Source organism: Siphateles boraxobius, unplaced genomic scaffold (assembly GCF_051911475.1).
Source record: "Siphateles boraxobius isolate OS27281-9 unplaced genomic scaffold, OSU_SipBor_1 2, whole genome shotgun sequence".
Classification (NCBI taxonomy): Eukaryota; Metazoa; Chordata; class Actinopteri; order Cypriniformes; family Leuciscidae; genus Siphateles; species Siphateles boraxobius.
In genome coordinates, this window is record NW_027508810.1 from 10,047,052 (window position 1) to 10,071,181 (window position 24,130).

Here is a 24,130-nt window from a genome sequence, read left to right on the forward strand (position 1 = left end):
TCCAAAAGACTTTTTGTGTTTTTTTCAACACTCGCATTTGATTTCTTTCCGTTTTCACTTCCTTTGGCTGGGTTTGTTTCCATACTTGCCAACTGTTTTAGTTATCATATTTAATATATTTGTAGCCTTATGTTTCAGTTCTCTATTCTCCGATACTGTCTTGGTGTCTTTCGAGTTGTGATTTTTGCTGTGGATGCCTGAATTCCAGAGGTTTGCTGTTGTTAAGGAACCACCTTTATCAAGTTTACATGACACCTGAAAAGGGAAAACTTTTATATGTTTCGGCCGTTCATTTAGACGACAACGGCCTGAAAATGCAAGCTTTTGAAAGTTGTGAAAACAATGCCTTTACCGTCTCCATGTAAACAACAAAAACGTGAATTTGTGAAACCAGGGACATCATGCGCATGTGTATTACATTGGTTGTCTCTTGACAAAGTGGCATCGCCACCTACTGGCCTGGCATGTATAATACAGCCTTTTTAGTCATTTTCGCGGATCCGTGTGAAAGGGGGTCATTTTGGCAAAGTTGTCGTCTGTTTTTAGTACATCGTTGTTGTGTAAACATACCCTTAGATTCCCATACCCTTCAAAAAGCATTTTCATTAAAAAAGTTAAAAACTGGTGTTGGAAACTTTTTCTTCTAAAGTGTAGGAGACTTAGAAGCGAAAGACTTGGTAGTATCTTGGGCAGGATTCTTTATTGAGAACACGAGCTGTCGGTAGCTGCAGTCATCAAGCCTGAGCTCAATATCTAAAACACAGTGTTTATATCTTTTCAAGGGGGAGGGATTTACATATAGATGGGGACAATCTGAACAAAGCATGTAAATGAAGTATACAGGTTTAGGAACCTGCCCTATACTGAGAGTGTTACCAATCCTAATCCAATCATCATAACAGTGTCATGTATAGATGGTAATCCAATCAGCCTGATTGTATCACCCATACCTTCACATTATCATAGAGACAAAGACACCTCTGTATCTTGAGCTTAATGGCCAGGAAGTGCATACAGACAAAAGCTAAGGTCAGACACCTGAATTGCTTGACTTAATCTTCTTTGAATCTAATTTTTTATGCCTCAAAATGGAAAACAGTGTGCAGAACTTTCTCAGTTAAAATACTATTGTATTTTACTATTGTATTGGAACCTAAATTAAACATTTTAATACATTTGTAACACTACATTGGGAACATTTTTACTTACAAATGATGAAAAATTACAGAGCAAATACATATAACATGGACTAACAATTAAAAACACAACAGCCTCATTTTGTTCAATGTTTGAGGGTCCCATAGAAGACATTTTTTTTCGTTTTACAACTCTCATGTTCTCATATATATGGTATTTCTAGTTTTTTTTTAATTAAGGTGAATGTTTTGAATAAATGTTATATCAAACAAGACAATCTGCTGATTATCAGACAATCTCAGATTATACACATTTCATAATTTAACATGATTTTATACTTGCACCTACTTTTTAAGTGGATAAAATGATGTTGTAACAACTATTGCTGGTCTCTCCAACTCGCACTAATTTAAACCAACACAATGGGCTGCGTCCGAAATCGCATACTCTCTTGAGTAGGCTAATTACTTCACGACCATTAAAAAGTATGTTGTATATAGTATGAATGTGTGTAGTATGAATATAATCCGGGCGTACTACATTCGCCATGTTGTTATTACCATGTGACCTACCAGTCTCAGTTGCGACGCTTCACTGGCATTCACAAATCCTCTCCCGTGTCCTCATGGGATAGTAAAGTCCATAATATGCACACTTCAGAATCTCGCTGGAAGAAGTAGGTCATCTGGGTACTTTTTGCCTACTCTTTTATGAATACTGTGAATTCGGACATAGTACATTTGTCACATAATGTTTTTCGCCTATATAGTAGGGAAGTATGCGATTTCAGATGCAGCCATTCTCATGGCAATTCTTAACAAATGTTTTATATTAATTTGTACGATATGTTTAGGGGGTCCTTAATGCTTTAGTTATTTTCTAAAAATCGCATGTTTTCGTATGAAATCGCCACCTCGCAAAATTACGTTTTCCCATGAGATCAGGTTTTGTAAAAAGTAATGCCATTCGCCATTTATACAAACAAGATGAGATGGAACGGCCAACCAGAGTATCCTGCTCTATTTGACAAAGAAAATATATAGGTAGCCTATACGCAGCGTTTGACGATTTTAGAAACGTACCACTTAACGTAAAAATAGGATCAAAGTGATAAACATAAAAATAAAAACAAAATAAAGCTGTTCGCCATCCTACTGCCTAACCCATATTTACCGATGGATGCTGATCTGGCCTGCTAGGAAGTTTCTGGAATCGTTTGCAATTTGTGTACACTTAAAATGAAGATCACATTTCCTCATCACTGAAGTGAGCCCATTATGTTTGTGGTCAATTACAACGTCACGTCATCTGGAAAGCTTTCAGAGAAGCATTTTTGAGTGGACACAACTTCCCATAAATTACACATGTGTTGAGCACTGGCATTATTGATATCGCACATGGCACAAAAAAATTGATTATCCTTCAAAGACGACATACAACGACACCCATGAGAAAAAACTGGAGTTAGACAACGAGAGAGGATGGGATATACTGTAGGTTTTGTTTTGATTATCTATTTTACATAGGCCATACTTATATCATGTATACGGTAATGTTATTTCAATTTTAATTTAAATCATTTTAAAAAGGCAACAGAATCTTCAATTTCATTTTACATCAGACCATCAAGCACAACTCTCTTACCCCTTCTATCATATTAAAAACCACATGTTCTTTTCAACTTCCCTTTGCTTTCGCCAGACCACATATCTTCACTGAAGGTCTTCTGCTGTATTAAAAGCCACAAGCTCTCATTGTAAGCCATTACTGGTACTTTATACCCCTGATGGGGTTCATTTACTTGCCTTTCAGTGCTAACAAAATCCTTCTGAAAAGGGTGATTGGTTGAGTCATCTCAGATGTTTGACAGCTGAACATGTGCTGTTGGGACAATGCCTTGCTACTTAAGCGGGTTTAATGTTCAGGATAAGCTAAATTGAACAGATAAAGCAGGGCCGGTTCTAGACATTTGGAGGCCCACCATCTGTCTATTTATCTATCTATTCCAGTAATTTGTTCAGTAGGCTAATTTATTTACAGTAACACACCCAACCACTGTTTGGGACAATGAACAGTTTGCCTACTCAACACAAAAAATAACATTACATTATTACAAAACAAAAATCCTACCTGTATACACCACTTCAGCAAATGAACATCAGTACTTTTATTATTTTTTCCTAGCTGGGTATTCAGGATTCCACCCTTATTTTGAACCAATATAGATATTGCAGTAGCCTACGCAAAACATCAACTGCTAGTGGAAGTAAAAGAGACAAACTACTGAGCAGAATTTTTTTTTTAGTTTCTTTATAAAATTGTATGCTTAATTTGAAATCAATAACCGTATATATTTATGGTTTTAAAACTGAAGTTAAAGTATTGTGAGAGCAGCAATGTAATCATCAGCAGAATTGAGAAAACAGACAGATGGGGTTCGACCACCAAATAAACATGAATGAACGTCAGAAGGTTGAAAGATACAGAAATGTATCTTCATGTCTCGTCATCGTTCAATAAGTGTTTTAACCGCGGAAAGACGAGAATAAAGCCATTCGACCATAACATGTTAGTTGTTAGAAAAATTAACTCTAGAGAGGGGCATTTTGCTATTACATATTTTAACTTTTAAATCATTAAAAGCTGTTATAACATTAGGCTACTACAAAAACCGCATTATATTAATTGTAGGCTATAACGTAGGCTACTGTACGAATGGGTTAATTTTAAGCTTTAATAATAATACCACCTGCAAGGTTACCCTGTTGTTTACAGATTTGGTTAAGAGAGGTTTGTTTCCTTGAGAAAAATTGAAATGTAGGTCTACTTTACCTGATATTTAGCCAAATTAATCGAAATTGAATCGCAAGCATAGGCTATGAATCGAGTCACGAGTTGTCAGCACTTCTGGTTCCATCAATCAAGTTTTTTTTTTCTCTCTCTCAAGTGGGTTTAAATTTCCCCCAAATTATCTTTCACAGCCTTGTTAGGTTAATATATATATATATCCTCATGTTTTGTCCCGTTTTTCATCGTTAATATATATTTTTTATACATTATATTTTTCCGTTTTCGAAAGGCTAGGTGAAGATGTATGTTAACTTCAAACCGTGTAGCGCGCGCACGGCAGAGAGCGAGAGACCTTGCGTGTGTGTGCCTCAAGAACCACATGTAAGACGCATGCTTCTTAAAAATGCACAAGTTGTTCATTTGTGAAGATCATCATGAATAAAACATGCAAGAATTATAGGCCCTTGTTCTCAGTCTCAAAGATTTTATTTTCTGCAATAATCCAAATATTTAAAAAAAATCCTATTGGGTTTTTGTTGAGGGAACCAGGGTGATGCCAACTAACAAAAATATGTCATTACTGTAGCACTAGGGCAAGCATGTTAAAAAGACCTGCAAACCTGGAAAATATTTTGAGACCACAATAGTGTAACGCTTAGTTCACATGCTACGTCACTACGTTTTGTACACAGTCATTTCCCCACTCACTAGCATATTTAATCAACAAACCAATCGGCGATGAAGCAACAAACACAATCGTATATTCTTGAACACAAAGGCGTCACCAGCTTTTTGCACAGTTTAGAGCAGTGGTTCCCAACCCTGGTTCTGGCTGTACTACCAAATGCCAATTCCAGGGAATAGTTCTTCAGACCGTTGACTTCACCACCGCCTGAACAAGCCAGTAAATGTCCCCACAAGGACAAGGATTTCGGATATTGCCATCTTTGTCGGGACATTTTTTATATGTAGGATATACTTGAACCACACACATACACACACTTAATCACTCACTGAACTTTTATTGCAAAACAGTGATTAACAATTTGATAGCTAAAAATACAAAACATTTACTGAAGTGCAGTCTTTCCAGTTTGAAAAAAGGCAAAAAATAGAAAATCTTCTACAAGCAGGTCTATCCACACTTCCCTGAATTATCACAGTCTACGAAAACCAGAGGAAAATAAAATAAAATAAAAACAGGAGAGTTTCTGTTGTCACTCTCAAAGGAGGGAAAAATGTTACCGGACTATTTCCATGTTCTCAGTGTGAATGGAAAAATATGTGAAACAATGTGCGTTGAGCGCAAACAGCATGGGAGCAGAAAGTCTTGGTCCAAGTACTCAATTATTCATTTGTGAAACCTGAGATGTGGAAATGTCTTTGTGCTGTCAGTGTGACATCAGTCAGATCCTGACTCCTCTGAGCTGGCAGGTGTGGAGGCGGCTTCCTCTTCCTCATCATCATCATCATCAGAAGCCTGCAATAGATTAGACCGGTTAAATGGATGCAAATCTAAATAACTAATAAACCGAAGAGGAAACGCATCATTCACACACCTTGCGTTTGCTGCTTCTGTCGTGGTCAGACTCAGATGAGCTCTCCTCGCTGGAGATGAACTCTTTGCTCTTAAAGCTCTCGTTTCCACCTTCTTTCTTTTTCTCCTTTTCCACTACACTCTTTTTCTTAGCTTCCACCTTCCCTCCTTTCTTTTTCTTTTCCCTAAAAGCAAAAGCGATGAGTGTATCAATATAAAGCAGAGCTGCAAGTAACACTCATTTCAAAAGAACCAAGTTGATTTTCTTAAATTAATACTTATATCCACCAAGAACACATTAAAATGATCAAAAGAGAGTAAAGACGTTTAGAATTTGAAGATTTCTCTCGCATAAATACTGTTCTTTTGAACTTTCTATTGAATCCAGAAAATGTATCACGGTATCCACAAAAATATTAAGCAGCACAACGGTTTATAACATTGATAATAATAAGAAAAGTTTCTTGAGCAACACATCAGCATATTAGAACAATAATTATTGTAATATATCACAATAAGTACATCAAATATATGCAGCCTTGATGAGCATTAAAAAAAAGGACCCCAAACCTTTGAATGGTAATATGATTAATCTGGTGAGTTCTTGGTTAAAATGTAATATCTTGCCTAATACAAATTGAAGTTTATATAAATGATATACAATACACAGAATCATTTTATATCTTAAAGCATTTTTGCACACTAACAAAGTGCGTGTTTGAGATTTGGAGATAGTTGGCTCACTTAGTAACAGTTGCCGCGGCCCCTCCCCCGCCACTCTCTTTGTACTCCTTCATGGCTTTTACGTATTGTTTCTTGGCTTCTTCTGCTTTTTTGTCCCACTCCTGCGAAACACACAAGAGACATTTAGCTAAACACACTGTTGAATCATTTAAACAAGTCAGTTGACTTACACGGCATCAGTAGTTTATGCTTCAATCATCTTTCTGCAGCACAATAAGACAAACCACAGACAAATTATTCAGTAAGTGGCCAACAAATGTATTCAGTGGTGCAGAAGTCACTCTGCATATGCAGGAAAGAAAGCAATTTCCTGAAAACTAGACTCCATGCATAAAACATAGAATTTGCCACAGAACTAAAGTCCATAAACAATGTGTTTTGGTTGAGGAAAGATTCAACACACCTGCCTGGAAGTCAGGGTTGTGCTATACGTTTTAAGAAATTAATGTTTTAATATGACCAACAATAATGGCACTGTAATATTTGCGTACTGGATGTTGATTGCCATTTTCCTAAAATCGAATCTCATCACATTTTCACTCCAAAGGTGGGACAGAAGCGCTTCTGAAGTGGCATTTGGCTGTTTTTACACAGACTTTAAAGGGTTAGTTCACCCAAAAATGAAAATTAAGTCATTAATTACTCACCCCCATGCTGTACCAACCCCGTAAGACCTTCGTTCATCTTCGGAACACAAATGAAGATATTTTTGATTAAATCTGAGAGGGGGATCACTGCTACATAGGCTGCCAGAGGGAATGAAACTTGACGGCCCAGAAAGTCATTAAAGAACATGTTTAAATATTCCATGTGCCTACAGTGGCTCAACTATAAGTTTATCAAGCGACGAGAATACTTTTTTCCCGAAAAAAAAAACATAATAACGACTTTATTCGACTATTCCTTTTCATTCCTTGTGGGCCTGAGACGAGAGTTCAAGAGATTTCCACGACGCATGCGCGAGAACTGAACAAGAAGTATTAGAAGAAGAACGTCCTCTTCTCAGTTCTCGCGCATGCGTCGTGGAAATCTCTTGAACTCTCGTCTCAGGCCCACAAGGAATGAAAAGGAATAGTCGAATAAAGTCGTTATTATGTTTTTTTTTTCGGGAAAAAAGTATTCTCGTCGCTTGATAAACTTATAGTTTAGCCACTGTAGGCACATGGAATATTTAAACATTTTCTTTAATGACTTTCTGGGCCGTCAAGTTTCATTCCCTCTGGCAGCCTATGTAGCAGTGATCCACCTCTCAGATTTAATCAAAAATATCTTCATTTGTGTTCCGAAGATGAACGAAGGTCTTACGGGGTTGGTACAGCATGGGGGTGAGTAATTAATGACTTAATTTTCATTTTTGGGTGAACTAACCCTTTAAGACTGCGTTTAACAGCTTTAAGACTGTTAGCATTTAAAACAGTATATTTTGACACTAGGTGTTGTGTTGGGTCAGAACAGGCATCATTTAGTCTGGCTTTAATGCAGCATTGCATCTTTACACTCAGCAAATGAAATACAGTAAATATATTTGCATCTCTTATTTAAGCAATGTAATTACAGCTTTTCAAACATATTCATAATTTATCCTTAATAGGGATTGTGAAGACTTTCTGGTTATTGGTGTGTGTTTGTGTGTGATTTTAATGCCGCTGACCTCTTTCCGGTCTTTTCCCAGCTGCTTCCACATTTCTCCAGCCTTCTTGGAGATTTCAGTAACTGATATCCCAGGATTCTCACTCTTGATGCGTTCTCTGTTGCCGTTCAGCCACAGCATGTAAGCGCTCATCGGCCTCTTAGGAGCACCTGCGTCTTTCACCTTTTTCTGTTCGCCACAGAGAGAGGAAGTGAGGTTTAATAAAGTGCACAAAAGGGGGTAACGTGGGTTTCGTTTTCTGAACCGTTGAACAGATGCCGGTAATTGTATTAAGGTTTTTCACAGTGATGTTTATCGTGCGCAGTTTTACCAGACAAGAACAAACATGCATGGTGTCAAAAGCAGCACTGTGCATCTCTCTGATGTCTTTACTTTAAGACATACTGATATTTAATGAAAATACTGATATTTCAGATATTAGTGACAAGTTGCAAAAAAAGGTCCAAGACCTCTCTCCGTGGTTTTCTCTCTTTCTTCTCTTTCACCACTTTCTTGGGCTTCTTTTCAACTTTTTTCTTCGTTCCTTCATCTTCACTGTCACCATCCTCTCCCTCGCTGACACTCTCTGAAGCGTTACTGTCATACCTGCACACACACAACATTATATTGTTAGAGTGAAAGATTGACAAATCATCTAAAAATCAAGAAAAGAAACAAATCCCTTACTCTTCTGGGACGTCGTCATCCTCTTCTCCAGGGTTGAAAGACTCATCTACAGGAAGATATTAGATATTAACTACTATACAGAATTCAATATATTCCACTAACAACTTACAATTTGAGGTTCCTTTACTGGACATGCAGAATACTTATTCTTAAATCTTCCAAAAATTATTATTTTTTGGGTAGCTTTTGTGTGATCATTTTGTAATTGTTATTTTATACTGTATTCTTCTTAAATTCATTTGATAGCATGATTTCGTTTTGTATTTGAAAGAATTTATATTTTATTGAAATAGCGTATTAGTGCCCGCCCACTTTTTCAGTGGTGCTGGTTCTGGAAGTATATTTTTCCATTAATTTCTTGGATTTTTTTAAAAAGTCTCAGTTCAAACCTTTTAAGCCACAAAGCCAACCAGCAACAAGGTGAATCATAACATCACAACTTGGATTTGAAGCAAAGAGTATTTGAAAGTTGGACAAAAATACAAAGGTACAAGACTTATCGACTTTAGTGTTAGATAGAACTACAATCCCATTAAGCATTGCGGACAACATAATTGAATTAAAAACAATGGAGGAATATAAAACTACTCATTTAAAAATGTTGATTATAAATAAAACAATATATTTTAGGTTTATTGTAAAATATGCATGTATACAAATATTTAACCATTTTTGAGAATGTAAGGAGACAAGACTCTTTTTAGACTCTCTGATTGGCCTTTGGAATTAAAATATCCCCACATCATCACATTCCCTTCACCACACCTAGAGATTGGCATGGGGCATTTTCCATAAGATCATCTCTCAATGCAAATCAAACCAGCTATTAGGCTAACTGAAATAACATAATGCCGATCTCTAGGTGTGGTGAAGGGAATGTGATGATGTGGGGATATTTTAATTCAAAAGGCCAAAAGAACTTTATCAGGATGCATATTATCCTGGATCCATGAAATAACTGGCCTTTAAAAAAAAATCTGCCTGCCTCTATGAGAATTTAACATAGGGGTGTCCTGAATTATGCACCCTGTATTTTTAAGGAAGAACATTTATTTATTTACGACAAATTATTCACTCACAAAGAGAATTGGTGTCCTTAAAGGTTGGATTTTTCCTCATTTTTTAAATTAGGCATTAAGATCAATTTCCAAAAGATTATTTTTTTATTTCTCTTTTTAGTCAACTTTAGCATGGGTGTGTTCACTTATGCTAGGCACTGATATGTGTGTGTTAGGGCTGTCCTCGACTAAAGATTTATCTAGTCAACAAGTAGTCGTTCATTTAAGCGATTAGTCGACTAATCGCGAGTTTATATTAATAAGTCATAAATCCTAAAAATGAGCCTTGAATTGCCTATTAATTGCATATCCTAATCAGCGCTCAAATGCATGCATAAAGCTCGCCACAGCGCACTGGCAAATGTAATGATTATGAATGGGAGACTGTCAAAACGTTTTAATAATTCATTGATAATGTTTTCTGTGTTTTCGGCTGCAGAGATTAAGTCAACGATGTCACAAAAACACTTATGTGCCCATTTATAGCGCACATTTATCTAGGTTAACAGAGCGAGTGGACTCATAAAGTTGCTACTACTTACATGTGTAAGTGATAAGCCATATTTGAGGTCGATTAATAATAGGCGAATGTTTGGATTTCCAGCCGTTAATGATCTGTCCGTCACCGACTGCGTGATTTCACCACTTCCTGTGGAGTTTTTTTTTCTGCGACTAACCGACTAATACAATTTTGGTCGACCAAAACTCTTCTAGTCGACTAACGGTTAGCCGAATATACATATATATACACACACATTTTTACATCATTTGGGCTTTTTACGGCATAAAGGGAAGACAAGTAAATCTCAATCAGTTAACATCTACACAATTGCAGTGTTGACTGCATTCCTCAAGCTCAACCTTCAATCCAGTTACCATTAGAAATAAGATCAAACAAATAATTTTCTTTACATATTTGTTTGAATTTATAGGAAATAAGTTAAAGGGTTCCAAAAGATGATATTTAGAAAAATATGGGTAACCAAACAGTTGATGGACCCCATTGACTTCCATAGTATGGAAAAATATACTATGGAAGTCAATGGGGACCATCAAATGTTGTCATTCATCAAAATATCTAATTTTGTGTTCAACAGAAGAAAGAAACTCGTACAGGTTTGGAACAACATGAGGGCGAGTAATTGACATAATTTCCATTTTTGGGTGAACTATTCATTGTTAACTGCAAAACAACATCCCAAAATGAAGCACCTACTGAGTGATGGCCTAATTTGCAACCCTCTTACCCATTACTTTTTCTCCCTCTCAAATTTGTTCAATTTTGATGTTTTCATTTAGATTTTTTTTTTTGGTTAACCATTTTATTAATAACCACATTTTGGTCTTGTCTCTTCTTTGGGAAAAAATAATAATAATAGAAAAAAAATACTCATAATAATAGTTATACCAACTGAGGATCACAAGCAATATTTTCTCAAGGGTTAAGCATCTATTTAATGTATAGAAAAATAAAGTTGGCATTTTGTGTTTTAGTCGAGGTGTGTCATTACCGCTATCGCCCTCGGATTCATCGCTGCCGTCTCCCTCCTCTCTGATCTTGCCCTCTTGTTTCATCCTCTCCAAGTAAGCGTCATGCTGGTCTTCATCAGAGTCACTGTAGCCTTCTGCTCCTTTCATGCCCTACCACACACAAACAGTTCAATAAATCATGTGAATCAACACATTACTGGGTATAATGCTGCTGTCCATAGGAAGTTATTATGAAAGTGTCGCCATCAGGGGCACTTTAGTATAAACACACAGAGTCTGGATCATAGAATTAGAGGTTCAAACGCTCTTCCTGCTTATTCCCAAGAGCGCAAATCCATCAACAGAATGGATGTTTATTTAGTTAAAACCAGGTTCATACTGCGCATTCATCCATGAGTTAACGCTGCATACGTGTATATTTGGGTGTTCCCAAAGAAAAAGCCCTTAACATAACATTAAATTATAACTCAAATGACTATTAGAACAAAACAGGATCACTAACACTGCGCATTAAGGCTGGGCCACATGTCCAATATTTACTTTAGACTTCTTTTTTTATTTAAAAAAAAAATTACTGCGAATAATGTGCTGATTTTAATGTATGTAACATTTCCGCAAATCAGTTGTTTTATACCGTTTCAGTTCACGTGAATCAATTCACATCACAGGTTGTTTCCATTCACTTTATAATGTGATTAAAGCAGGACTGTGATCAAGTTAAGTCATAATAACAATACTGTGATTAAGCAGAGTACTCATATTCTACAGTTATGGTTACTGCTGATTTAAATGCATTACAAGGCATGTAAATGCTGTAATTGCATTTCTGCTCTGAACAAAGTGCCCATATGCCACTGCTGCAGAAATATGACGTCTCGCACTCAAGTGCCGGTTTGAAAGCACGGAGGAACAGAAGAAGCCACACTCATACAAACATGAATGTGTTCTAATATGTTCAAATGCTGTTTTAATACAATTTAGAATTTAAGGTTTTGTATTTTAATATATAATTTATTCTTGTGATGGCAAACCTGAATTTCCAGCATCATTACGCCAGTCTTCAGTATCACATGATCCTTCAGAAATCATTCAAATATGCTGATTTGATGCAGAAGTTATTATCAATGTTGAATGCGCGGCTTAATATTTTTGTGACTGACTGTGCATAATTATTTTGGCTTAAACCGAAATGAATGTTTGGAAAACAACAGAACATACCTCTTTAAATCCTCTGTTCTTGATGTTCAGTTTCTTGGCATTGACAAAGTCGAAAAGTTTTCCATATTCTTCCCTACACAAGACAGAAGAGACGTGATCATGATTTGTGAGGACCGGAAAGACTTGACACTTATGCCAAGTTAATAATAATTTGTTACATTTATAAAGCGCTTTTCTTGGCACTCAAAAGCGATTTACATATGGAAGGGGGAAATCTCCAGCACCACCTGGATGATGCGACGGCAGCCATATTGCGGCAGAACGGCCACCACACACCAGCTTATTGGTGGAGAGGAGACAGTGATGAAGCCAATCAGTAAATATGGGGATAATTAGGAGGCCATGATGATGGACAGAGGCCAATGGGCAAATTTGGCCAGGATGCCGGAGTTACACCCCTACTCCTCTTTTTTTCGAAGGACATCCTGGGATTTTTAAAGACCACAGAGATTCAAGACGTCGGTTTAACGTCTCATCTGAAGGATGGTGGTCTTTGACAGTATAGCGTCCCCATCACTATACTGGGGCGTTAGGACCCAAACACACACACCACAGGGTGAGCGCCCCCTGCTGGCCTCACTAACACCTCTCCCAGCAGCAGCCTGGTTTTCCCAGGAGGTCTCCCATCCAGGTACTGACCCGACTCAACCCTGCCCAGCTTCAGTGGGCAACCAGTCTTGGGCTACAGGGTGATTTGGCTGCTGGTTATGACAGGCTGCTGCAGATTGCAGAAATGTTGAGAAAGAGATTCTCTCTTATGATTGAGGGATGAAGGACACTGCTGTCTGTGTTTTCTAGGGCAAGGTGTGATGATTTGTGGGTAATGTAGTTTACCTCTCAATGTTGCTGAAGGTGAACTGGTTTTTCTGCTTAGTCTCTATTTCGAAGTCAAAGGAGCGAGTGGTGGTTGTTCCTCTGGCGAAGTTGACGCAGGAGATCTCCTCGAAGCGCAGGTGAACCGGTGGCTTGTGCACATAGATAAAGCCTCTTTCCAGAGGATACAGCAGCCCTGAGCTCGCCTTATACGCACACGTTATACACTGAGACCCGGAGTGACTACACAAACACACACAGATAAAGACTGACATCAGTAAAGACATTTCATTTCAAAACTTGATCTTGACACATTATTATGAATATGAGAACTAGGGGTGGACAATATAAGCAATTTATACCACAACATTTTGGGCAAATTGTTTTTTTGTTACTATATGTAACAACGAGGTCAGACAAGGTCTTTATAGTAAAAACTGAGGTTGTAATTTTAATTGAAAGAGACTGTTTTTTCATGTTTAATACTGTAAAGCTAATTGCTTTAAAGCAATCTATTGTATAAAGTGATATAATTAAGGCAGTGGCTATTTGCACTAAGTGAAAATATTTTCTTGGCAATAGATTCTATTTAAACTGTAAAAAGAGCAGTATTTTCTTATCAATAAGTATAAATAGTAGTTAGATGCTATTTATACTTATAGGGGCAGATACTATTAGTTCTTCAGTGTTCTGGACCGTTGGCTCTAGTCCAATGCTGTCGTTTTATTTTGGCAGATTCAACGCGTAGACTCGGCGTCGGTGAGAAAGAACTCTGATTGGCTGTTTAGTTTAGCAAACAAGTAAAAGAGATGAAAGCAAGCGAAGAAGTCAGACAGAAGGCCGTTATAATTTTATGCCATCTTACCTGAGCATTCCACTGCGTGTATATATTTTCATAATAACATGAGTGGAATAAAGAACATGATCAACATGATTGATATTCAAAACGGTAAGCAAGCGCTGCTTTGTTTATAGTTTGTACATCTGCAGTCTTAGTTTGGCTTTCCCTTTTTGAAAAACGAATATAGCTGCTTAAATAGACAGTTAACTCCTTCGCACGCAGTTGCAAACGCTTGTGCTAGTTGGCAGTCGCCTGTAGTCCTTTCGGTGTGTTCAAGCACAGATTTCCCCCCCCAACGCAGGCATCAACATAGTCTGCTTTTATCAGCACTAGTTCTTTGGCGTCGGTTTGGAAAGAAATGCTAGAATATCGTCCACCCCTAATGAGAAACAGAAAAAGGCAGAGCATAATATCTTTATAAGAGCATTTGCTTGTGAGCGTTACCCCTGGAAGTTTCCAGGCACTGTGATCTTCCTGTTGACCAGAGCTTTCATGACCCTGCTGACAATCTCATAGAGCGGACCAGACATGTTCTTACTGAGCTTCCCTTCAAAACGCTTCTCCACCTCATCCCTAAAGAGAAGAGAAACAGATGCCATCAGCAGAGCTAATGGAGGCTGACATCTGAGAGACAGACAGAAAATCCAGTGAACTTACTCGTTCATGTTGAGAGCAAGACTGAGCTCTTCATCTTTGGAGAAGAGGAGGATGAGGAAATGATAACGTGTCTGACCCTGCTTAATGGGCGGGTCGAGACTGATCTGGAAAATAAAAGGATCAAGAGTAAACCATGAAGCAGCCTTTTCACAAAGCATCTCATAATGAATAAACCTGTGATTCAACATTTAACCAGCAGGCGGCAGCACCAACGCCTTATTTAACATGAGACACATTAGATACGTTTACCTGCACTAGTTGGAATTAATCCAATCTGATATCAGATTCAGAAAGTTCTGATTATATGAACCCTAAATGGTGCAATCTGATTGACATCTATTTAACATCAAATTTAAGAAATTTTAAGGGTGGGTTGCAACAATAAGTATTAATCTTAAATCAAGGTTTATCTAATAATTATGACTTTAAACCTTGTTTTAAACTAAGCAGGTTTACATTTAAACCATTTTGATCCTGGATTTAATTTAGATTTAAGATACATTAACTTTAATCTTGTTGATCCATAACTTTAAACCTCAATCATGGATTAATTTACAACATAAAATATGTGGCTGATTGAACAAAGACAAAAATGTTATGTGTGGCAAGAGATCTCAGAGAGGCATTTATTACAAACAAAAATGAAAGCGCATCAAGCCGGCAGTGAGCTTGTGTGTTGTGCCTGCTATCGAGTCCGGGATGCAGATCCGTCACTCATCTCGGTGTCGGACAAAGAAAAAAAGGAATGTTTATTATTGCCAGCAGAGGTGATGGTGAGGTGAGCAAGTTTCTCATGCCCGCTCCACGCACGCACAAGCGGAGATGTCATTCCGCGATGTGTTTGCGCTCTGGAGAATGTCAAAGGTTTCTATTTACAACGTGTTTATGCAGCGTTGATCAATGTAGCCAATCACAAACATTGATGTTGATTTCTAGCCTGGAGTCGGCAAGAGCTACTAATGTCAGATTTTTGGTGGTCAATAGAAAAAGAAATGGAACATTAATATTGTTACAGTTTAATTACAATGGCAAAACCATCAGGGCGAAGAACATTAATCATAAATGGAGGTTTTAAATCACAGGAAAGAAATTTAAACCTAGATTTGTTAATCTGTGTTTGAAATTAAGTGGTGCAACAACGGAGTTGTGTGTATATATATATATATATATATATATATATATTGTGATATAAATATTCTTAGGGTGGATTGCACCAATAAGGATTAATCAAAGTTTAAAGCTAATCAAGGATTTTTTTATCTGGATTTAATTATACGTTTCTTTTAATATAAAATGTACACGGCCCCTTCCAAATGGTTCGAAACTTCAGTCAGATCAATTGCGATGTTTACATTAAGTTTTTTCAGTCCGAGTGAGCCATCAATCTGATAAATTGATTATTTTGACAAGTTAATGTAGCTATTGTTGAGTTGAATTAACTTTGGTGGGGAGCAGGACATAAAAACACAACTCACCACAAAGAACATCTGCCTCTGGTCCTTGTGTGGCAGCAGGAAGAGACGCAGTACAGTGGTGTAGGGGATCTTATAGTCAAAAGTCTTACCATGCAGGTGCAGGAAGGAGGGGTAGATACGAATATCATACCTGAAAGAAGAACACTAACTGAGCCAAACAAAAGACCCAAATACATGAGCATCACTTGGAGACACGCAGAGCTCTAGATGGTTGCAATGCAGTTTCATTTGGAGACAAGGTGTAACAACATTCAAAATCGACTAGTCAGTCAGCCTTAAAGGGATAGTTCACACAAACTTCCCAGGAGGACTTGAACGCACCATATGCATGTGTGCTGAGTTAATAACTAATACCCAAGTTAATAACTAATGATCTTTGATATAAAAGTGGCGCTCATAAATTTGGCTCATAAACTTAAAAATTTACTCTTTTCGTAGCTTAATGCGCTTTAAAGGTACAATATGTAAGAATTATGCAGTAAAATATCCAAAAACCACTAGGCCAATGTTATATATTTTGTTTAGTTGATTACTTACAATATCCGAAATGTTTCAAACAATTTGTAAATCGTGAGAAAATTGCGATTTTAACCAAGGAAACGGGGCGTGTGAGCAGGGGTGAGGAGTCGCCAGTCAATGACGTCATTTCCGCGTTACCCTCGGTTTCCGCCAGGTTTGACCTCGCACTGCCATAGTAACCATGGTGACAGACGTTGACAACTGGCCCGTTATGCCTAGGAGGACGCTCACACTGTTGATGTTTTGTTCAAAAATTATGGATCATGGCAAGCAGACTTTGAGACAATAAAAAAAGGACTAAAACGAAGATCAGCATCTTTCGAGATGCCGAGAGCTCCACGTCCGCGACTAACTTCGACTTGACAGAGACGCGAGTGTTGCATGTATTTTATTAGACAGGTGAGCAAATGTACATAAAACGAATCAATGTTATTTAGTTCAACCTGATGAAATGTTAGAATATGATCTGTATGTTATTCTAATTTTGACCTAGCTTAGTTAGTCTCATACAGCCAACAAACAACCTAAGTAGCAACATTCAACACACTCAAATGCAGTTTAGTGTGATAGTGTAACTGTTAGAGCAAGTGAAACAGCGCTGCATTACCTCAAGTTTAATTCGTCTAATAAACTGACCTGTGTGAGTATTAATTCAGCATTTGCGTGTAGTTCGGTAGAATGAAATGTCCTTATTCCTTTATATCCGCGGGACTCGCGTTGCGTGTGGCGCTGGTATACTTCTAGCAATCACACACTGCTTCATACCACAGTCATTTTAAAAACATCAATGTATTCACTCATCCATAAAAGATCCATCAGCTTGACAAGATCCATAATTCAGCTTAATGTGGAATATACGTCATCAATATACGCCTTTGTTATTGTAAGAGGTTAGCGACCCCTGGTGGCGAAAAAATCCTGCATATTGTACCTTTAACATATAAAATGATGTCAAAATGCCAGTCTTGCGAGTATTCAGGTAAATACAGTCAGTTTTGGAACATAAATAGTTGGGGAAAAAAACACGTTGCGTAACAGTATATTGGATCCGTGCATAAGCTCTTAAAGTGACAGAAGCCTAATAAACCTGTTGCTGTCTGTCATGTTAATCAAAGAGCAAAAGACAAATATCACTTTCTGTTCTTGAATGAATAACCTTTGTAACTTTAATTGCAAGCATTAACCTGCATTTAATTTTTACATTTTATTACTTGATTACATTCTTCAGTATTTCTTACCTGAATACTGTATACTGAATCTGTATGGCAGAACATATATGGCAGTTCCCCGTGGTATCGAATATCGATATTTTCAAAGTATCATATTTTCAAGTTGGAAATCTCAGTATCGTGACAACACTAGTTTGGAATGACATGGAAGTGATTTTCATGTTTGGGTGAACTACCCCTTTCACAACCAGTCATCTAACCAAAGATATGTATGGTCATAACAAAAGACACAACTTGCCTTCCTCTCGGCGTAAGGCACTGAAGTTCTTTAAAGATACACACGGCATCTCCAGTAGCTTGGATGACGTCTGCCTTTGAGAGAACATTCTGAGCGAACGCCTGCGACAGAACGAGAGAGAGAGAGAGAGAGATCATCAGCATCAACAGCAGCTGCTCGCAAACTGACAGAGATAAACACATTCACACACACACGCACCTCCACAGGGTCTGTGCCGTCGTCTCCAGTGTTGGGCGGGACATAGAAGCGGACCTCCATGAGTGACACCTCCGCATCATCGTTCTGATGGAACTCCACCGTCACCTCGTTCTTTCCCGTTGCACACTGGGATACGCTGGACAGCGGGATCTCAAACACAGGACTTTCGCTCACCTCAAATGACAGCAGAGACCCTGACCGCACACACACACACACATCAGTAACCAAGGCAACATAAGTGTTTTTGATTGGCCTAGCTCTTTTATTTCAGCCCCACTATCTTAAAAGCAGATTTTTTTGTTTGTATACCGTTCAAAACTTTGGGATCAGGAAGATTTTTGAGAGAAGTCTACTGTGAAATATTACTACAATTTAAAATAATTGTTTTCTATTTTAATATATTGTAAAATGCAGTTCATTCCTGTGATGCAAAACTGAATTTTCAGCATCATTACACAGTCTTCAATGTCACATGATCCTTCAGAAATCATTCTGATATGAGGATTTTATGATCAGGAAACATTTATTATCATCATCAATGTTGAACACAGTTGTGCTGCTTAATATTTATGGAAACACAAGCACAGTTTTCCAGGATTAGTTGATACTTGATGAAAACATCAATAGTGAATATTTTATAGCATAGTTGAATATGTTGATGCCTGAGGTGATATTTATTATAATATGTTTCGAAAAATCCAAATAAGCATATAGTGGAGTTGTGTATTGGAATATATAGGTACCATGTTGTTATTGGCCAAAACGTTTATCACCATCAGTAGATATTGCTGGTATCCATCTATGTACTGTATATTAAATTGCACAATGTTCACTAAATTTTCATGTTAAAATACAAATGTTAACAACAATTTTGACATTATAGAGCTTTCATATCAGTCACTGAGTCATCAGTTACATTCAGTTATCAGCCATAATAGGAAAATAATTAGCAGCTTGCCATCAGACTATTTTAATTTCATGAATTACTAGTAGCATGTATAGATAGGTGTGTGTACCTGAAAATTTGGCTGTGCCCCAATTCCAGCCCTTCACACACATGTCCTTCTCTGCCAACTCCAACTTGTAGTTCGCTTTAAAAAACGCTGAGATTTTCTCGAAATCCTGCAGAGGTGAGGAAAGCAAAAAGGAAGGAGAGAGAGCAAGAGAAGGAAGAGATAAACAGAGTTAATGCCTCACTTCCCCTGACTCTCTCTCTCATCCAGCCCTGGGTTCATTAATAAAGAGAGTTGGCGGCGGCACTCGGCCCGCTGGGACGGTGGAGGTGTGTGTAATCTGACCAGAGGCTGATGCGGAGCACGCTCAATCAGCCCGTTTATTTATCCAGGACTGCACAATCGCTTCCACATGTCACTCCACCAGGTGTGTGTGTGTGTGTGTGTGTGCTAATGAGCTTGGCACTGGGCTACAGAATCCCATCACTTTAACATTACACAAACCAGCATTCCCTGATCCTCAAAATATTGCCTTTTTTTCCCTAATGTAAAGACAATGACGAAGCTGGTTTAAAGTTTAAAGCTGTAAAACAACACATCTAAATACACAGCAAACAAATACACACTCACGTCAACTTTGTCTATGTTACATGTAACAGATTCTTCCGGAGTTACGGTACGTTGCTTAATAATAAACACCACACACACACACACACACACACACACACACACACACACACACACACAATGACTTCATACAAACACACACATACAGAGCAAATCCATTATATCGGAGGCCAGTGATTAACCCCGGGAGAAAAGCATTCCTTAACATCTTGAATTACACACACATTCCTTTGACATAGAAGAAAAGACACATTATAGCATTAAAGTATGTTACATTTATGGATATGCAGCTCTGATCGGTCAACTATTGTTCGCCCAACACACTCACTGTGTCTTTGAAGCCGTCGTATTTGTAGATGTGTCCAGTGCTGGTGACCAGTTTGATCCCGTGACCCAGGCAGACCCGACGCCACTGCGCCGCAGAGAGTTCAGGCCCCGGGATACTGTCCACCTTCCCTGTTTTATGGCTCTTGTAGACCACAGACTGCTTGCTGAACCTCAGGCGGCCATCGTTCTGACAAACACAAACAGAAAGAAATGTGTGGATGGATCATTTAACTATGCGTCTGTTGTTTTTCTGTACGGTTAAATAACCTCATGTATATTACATATTTTCTGTACATTCTTAAAGGTCTCCATCTAAAGACAAAGCTAGCAGGTTTCGGAGTAAGTGTAACTTGTGATATGTTTGGAAGGGCACATTATTGCTGTAAACAGTATGCAAATTTTTTCAATGCATTGAGAAATGTATGCAACACTGCACACTGCATACTTCTGTGTATTGATTTGAAAAAACACCCTTTTAATCCAGAGTCCCAAACTGAGCAAAAATACGGATATTTATTTACAGGACCAAAAAGTATGACGAAATTCTGAAAGCCTGTTATGTAAATCAACGAGAGCTTTGTAACTTTAAAGCACACTTCCATAAAATGGATATAAATACCAGTTGTCACTATATATTTAGATGTCTTAGTAAAATGATATTTAAATGCTTGGTTTTGATCAAAGCACTGTGGTTTTTACCGTGCGGGCAAAACATATAATGACGATTGATAGATGAATAAACAAACGTTCCTCAAAAGCCTGTTGTATCATATTTAAACTCACATTTTTAACATGCTTATTCTAAAAAAGGATATTTGGATAATCAAGTAAAAGTTGCTTCAGTCCAGTAAGTGTTCATCTTGAAATACTACTAACAATATAAATGCTATTCTTAAGATTTCACAGCTAAAGGACACATGTACCACAACTTAAAAAAGGGGCATTTTTACAATTATACTAAAATAACTTTTACATGCTAAAAAGTATGAACTATTAATCAGACGACAGTCGATTGTGTACAACAGATTTAAGCAATGTTATGATCACGTTGATAATTTAGAGGCCTTAGAAATGAATGTATTAAATATGAAGCTTTATTAGGGTTGAGATACTAAGCAGTATTCAGTAGAGTGCAAGTATTCCATCTAAACACAGCCATGTTGTGGTGAGGAGGTGAAAGGTCAAACTGCGACATCTAGGGGTCACTCTACTGTTTGCTAGTTGCTGTGTGTGTTTTTTAAACTCCATATTCGAGTGAAAGTTAAATGTCACCTACCCAAGATCCCTTCGACTCTTGATGGATGTCATTAAACTCCAGAGTGTCTCCCATCTCTGTAAAATATAAATATTAATATCAACGCAGAAATAACACAGGAACCGCATACTACTCGTACTATTTCTACCATAGAAAGATACGTTTAAAAAAGTAGTACGAGTAGTATACTAACATGCGGTGCCGAATTCTGCACGCATTCATAAAGACATGATTGATCGATTTCAGTTAGTCTTGCTCTGAAGGCGAGCTGTATTGTGTGTCGAATCATATTCAGAATGGGAGTTGCTAAGCTAGTGTTTCTCCCTCATCAGTGGTCGTGTCTTTAACTTACTGAGCTGCTTACCTAGACAGCATTTTGTTCATCGTGCGTTTCAACCTATTTTTTTTTTTTACAGTCTATGGTTTTAACAGTTGAATTCCAGAGATACTTTCAGGGGATTCGAAAGCGCTACTGAGGACATAACATGCTGTCTATGTAGGAAAGCTCGCTGTGTTTTGGCACACCACCAGTGTTCGGTACATGTGGTGCGGGTGAGATTCATTCAGCCGGCTTGATTTAAGATCATCATCAGTACATTATACAAACGTATTTAGCACTTACTTTGGGTGAAGAACGACTTTATGAACGTATAAGCGCGTTTCCCGGTGTTGAAGAAATTTGATGAAAACACACAAATAACTGCAATGATCAAGCTCTTCTATTCTCCGGTTTCCCGCGTCAAACCTCCGGGTTCTGAAGAAAGACAGTAACCCGGAAGAATTGTTGAAGGGTCACGCGTTTCCATGACTCCGCAGTCACATGTTCCTGACATTTTAAAAAAATGTTTCAGCAAATATTTCCCGTAATAAAAAGTGTCAACATTTCAACTGCAGTATTTTTTATTATTATTATGTGTATTTTTTTTCTGAATACAACAAAAACAAACAAAACAAATTTCAAATTTAATTTCAAAATAATTAATTGACTGTAGAATTGACAGCACAGATAACTTTTTTGTTTGCTTTAATGACTATTACATAAGTCTATTCCTTACACTGAAAAATGACATTACATTTTTTTTACTTAAAAAGTAAAAATAGGCTACATTTAAAATGTGGTTGTAAAAGATAATTATTCTGCATATATAATTACTATGACTGTAACTTAACGATATACAAAATATAACCTCATATAATTAAAAACACTTTTAATGTTAAAATGGTATTATTAATGGGCTATGAAATAAAAAGAACTGCTTAATTAAATTAATATAAACAGCAAATAATAATAATATTTGAATATTAAAATAAAGTCTGTATTCGGTACTGATTGGGTTTCTAAATGCTCTGTAGTTTGGCTTTCTGTAAAATTTCTGGTTTTTTTCACCATCCTGCAAAAAAAAAAAGTACAATGAACCTGATTTTAGTTTTTAAAAATTTGCTTTAGCTTCTCCTTATTATAAATGTAGCCTATTTATACGGCCAACAGCTAAAGATAACATAATCTTTCTACGCAACTTTATTCATGTATTTTTATTATTTGAGATATATTCAGATGCACTTTAAAATATTGCATAAGACCCTGTAAATTTAACGGTGTCCAAATATGTTTATATTCCTTGTACTTGTACGTTTTTGTGGTCACAAGGAGAAAAAATATTTATTCTATTCTTTTGAGCTAACTTATATTCCCATTTAAATAAAACCCTTCGCAATCTTTTAATTTGAAAGATATTATCTGTTATTACACTTACTCCAAAAAATCTAAAGAACATTTTTTCAACTTTGTTTTATCTTGTTTGGCAAATTTTTCATTCATAAACAGAAATTTATGGGCTCACTTCCTACTCTCTCACAATTTCTGATTGAAATAGACTCACTGCTTAAGTCTTTTAGTACAAAATATGAAAGATTCCTGAAACAAATATGAACGATTCCTTTGTAATGGCTCTTATGTTCAGATTTAACCAGCTTCTCTCATATATTGATTTTCTCTCTCTCTCTCTCTAATGATCTATCTCTTGTTATTGTTTCCCCATAATTTTTTTAAAATGTCAAATGTATATTCCCTTAACCCTTTATCGTCATCCCTTGTCTTTCTTATCCTCTTGCAAATGATTCTTAATACGCTGTAAAAAAAAAATATATATATAGCCTATATATATATATATATATTCCTGATTTGTTATCACAATTTTTTTTTCTTTTGTCAACTCAACTTAGATAATGCCAGTTGCTGTTGATTAAACCAATCTCCTTCATTGTATCAACTCGATTTTTTATTTCAATGAACTCAAAATTAAGGCAATCAGGTTACTCACTTTTTTAAGTTAAACCAACAATAATATTTTAGGATATCTGCCTTTTCATACGAATGTTTTTTTTTTAACTTTAATGTTCTCCTGAAGATCTTTGTATATTTGCATCTGTTTCTTGAATGAAGAAGGTAAAAAAAGGTTAAATGATGAAGAGCTGTAAGATCCCAGTGTTAAACAGCAGAGGACGCCAGCAGCATCACGAATCATCACATCTAACATCAGGACGGTGATGATCAGTCAAACATCACAGGCTCACAACACAACAATAATCACAGTGTTAATCCCGTCCTAGTCTTTAATGTCACGCTACCTGTGAAATGAAGTGCTTATCCACTTACACACCTCTGAAATAACCCACGCATGTAGCACTTCAAATCTCAATAATCTC

General features: G+C 37.1%; 2 protein-coding genes across 2 annotated transcripts in view; both read right to left on the minus strand.

Moving 5' to 3' along the window:
• The window catches only part of ran (RAN, member RAS oncogene family), an 81,030-nt gene extending 58,930 nt beyond the window's left edge, over positions 1–22,100 (minus strand). Inside the window, exon 1 of the mRNA XM_077235831.1 lies at positions 22,089–22,100. The gene's annotated coding sequence lies outside the window, so the exon portion shown is untranslated. The remainder of the gene's footprint in view (positions 1–22,088) is intronic.
• ssrp1a (structure specific recognition protein 1a) lies at positions 4,930–22,199 on the minus strand. The gene is made up of 18 exons (XM_077235829.1): positions 22,047–22,199; positions 21,446–21,501; positions 20,171–20,356; positions 19,279–19,384; positions 18,263–18,456; positions 18,065–18,165; positions 16,079–16,208; positions 14,604–14,707; positions 14,391–14,519; positions 13,127–13,348; positions 12,293–12,365; positions 11,095–11,224; positions 8,526–8,571; positions 8,309–8,444; positions 7,860–8,027; positions 6,209–6,309; positions 5,487–5,649; positions 4,930–5,407 (listed from the first exon to the last, which is right to left on the minus strand). Exons 2-18 carry the CDS (start codon positions 21,497–21,499, stop codon positions 5,330–5,332), a joined length of 2,121 nt encoding a protein of 706 aa, XP_077091944.1. The 5' UTR covers positions 21,500–21,501; positions 22,047–22,199; the 3' UTR covers positions 4,930–5,329.
• Positions 22,200–24,130: the final 1,931 nt, after the last annotated feature.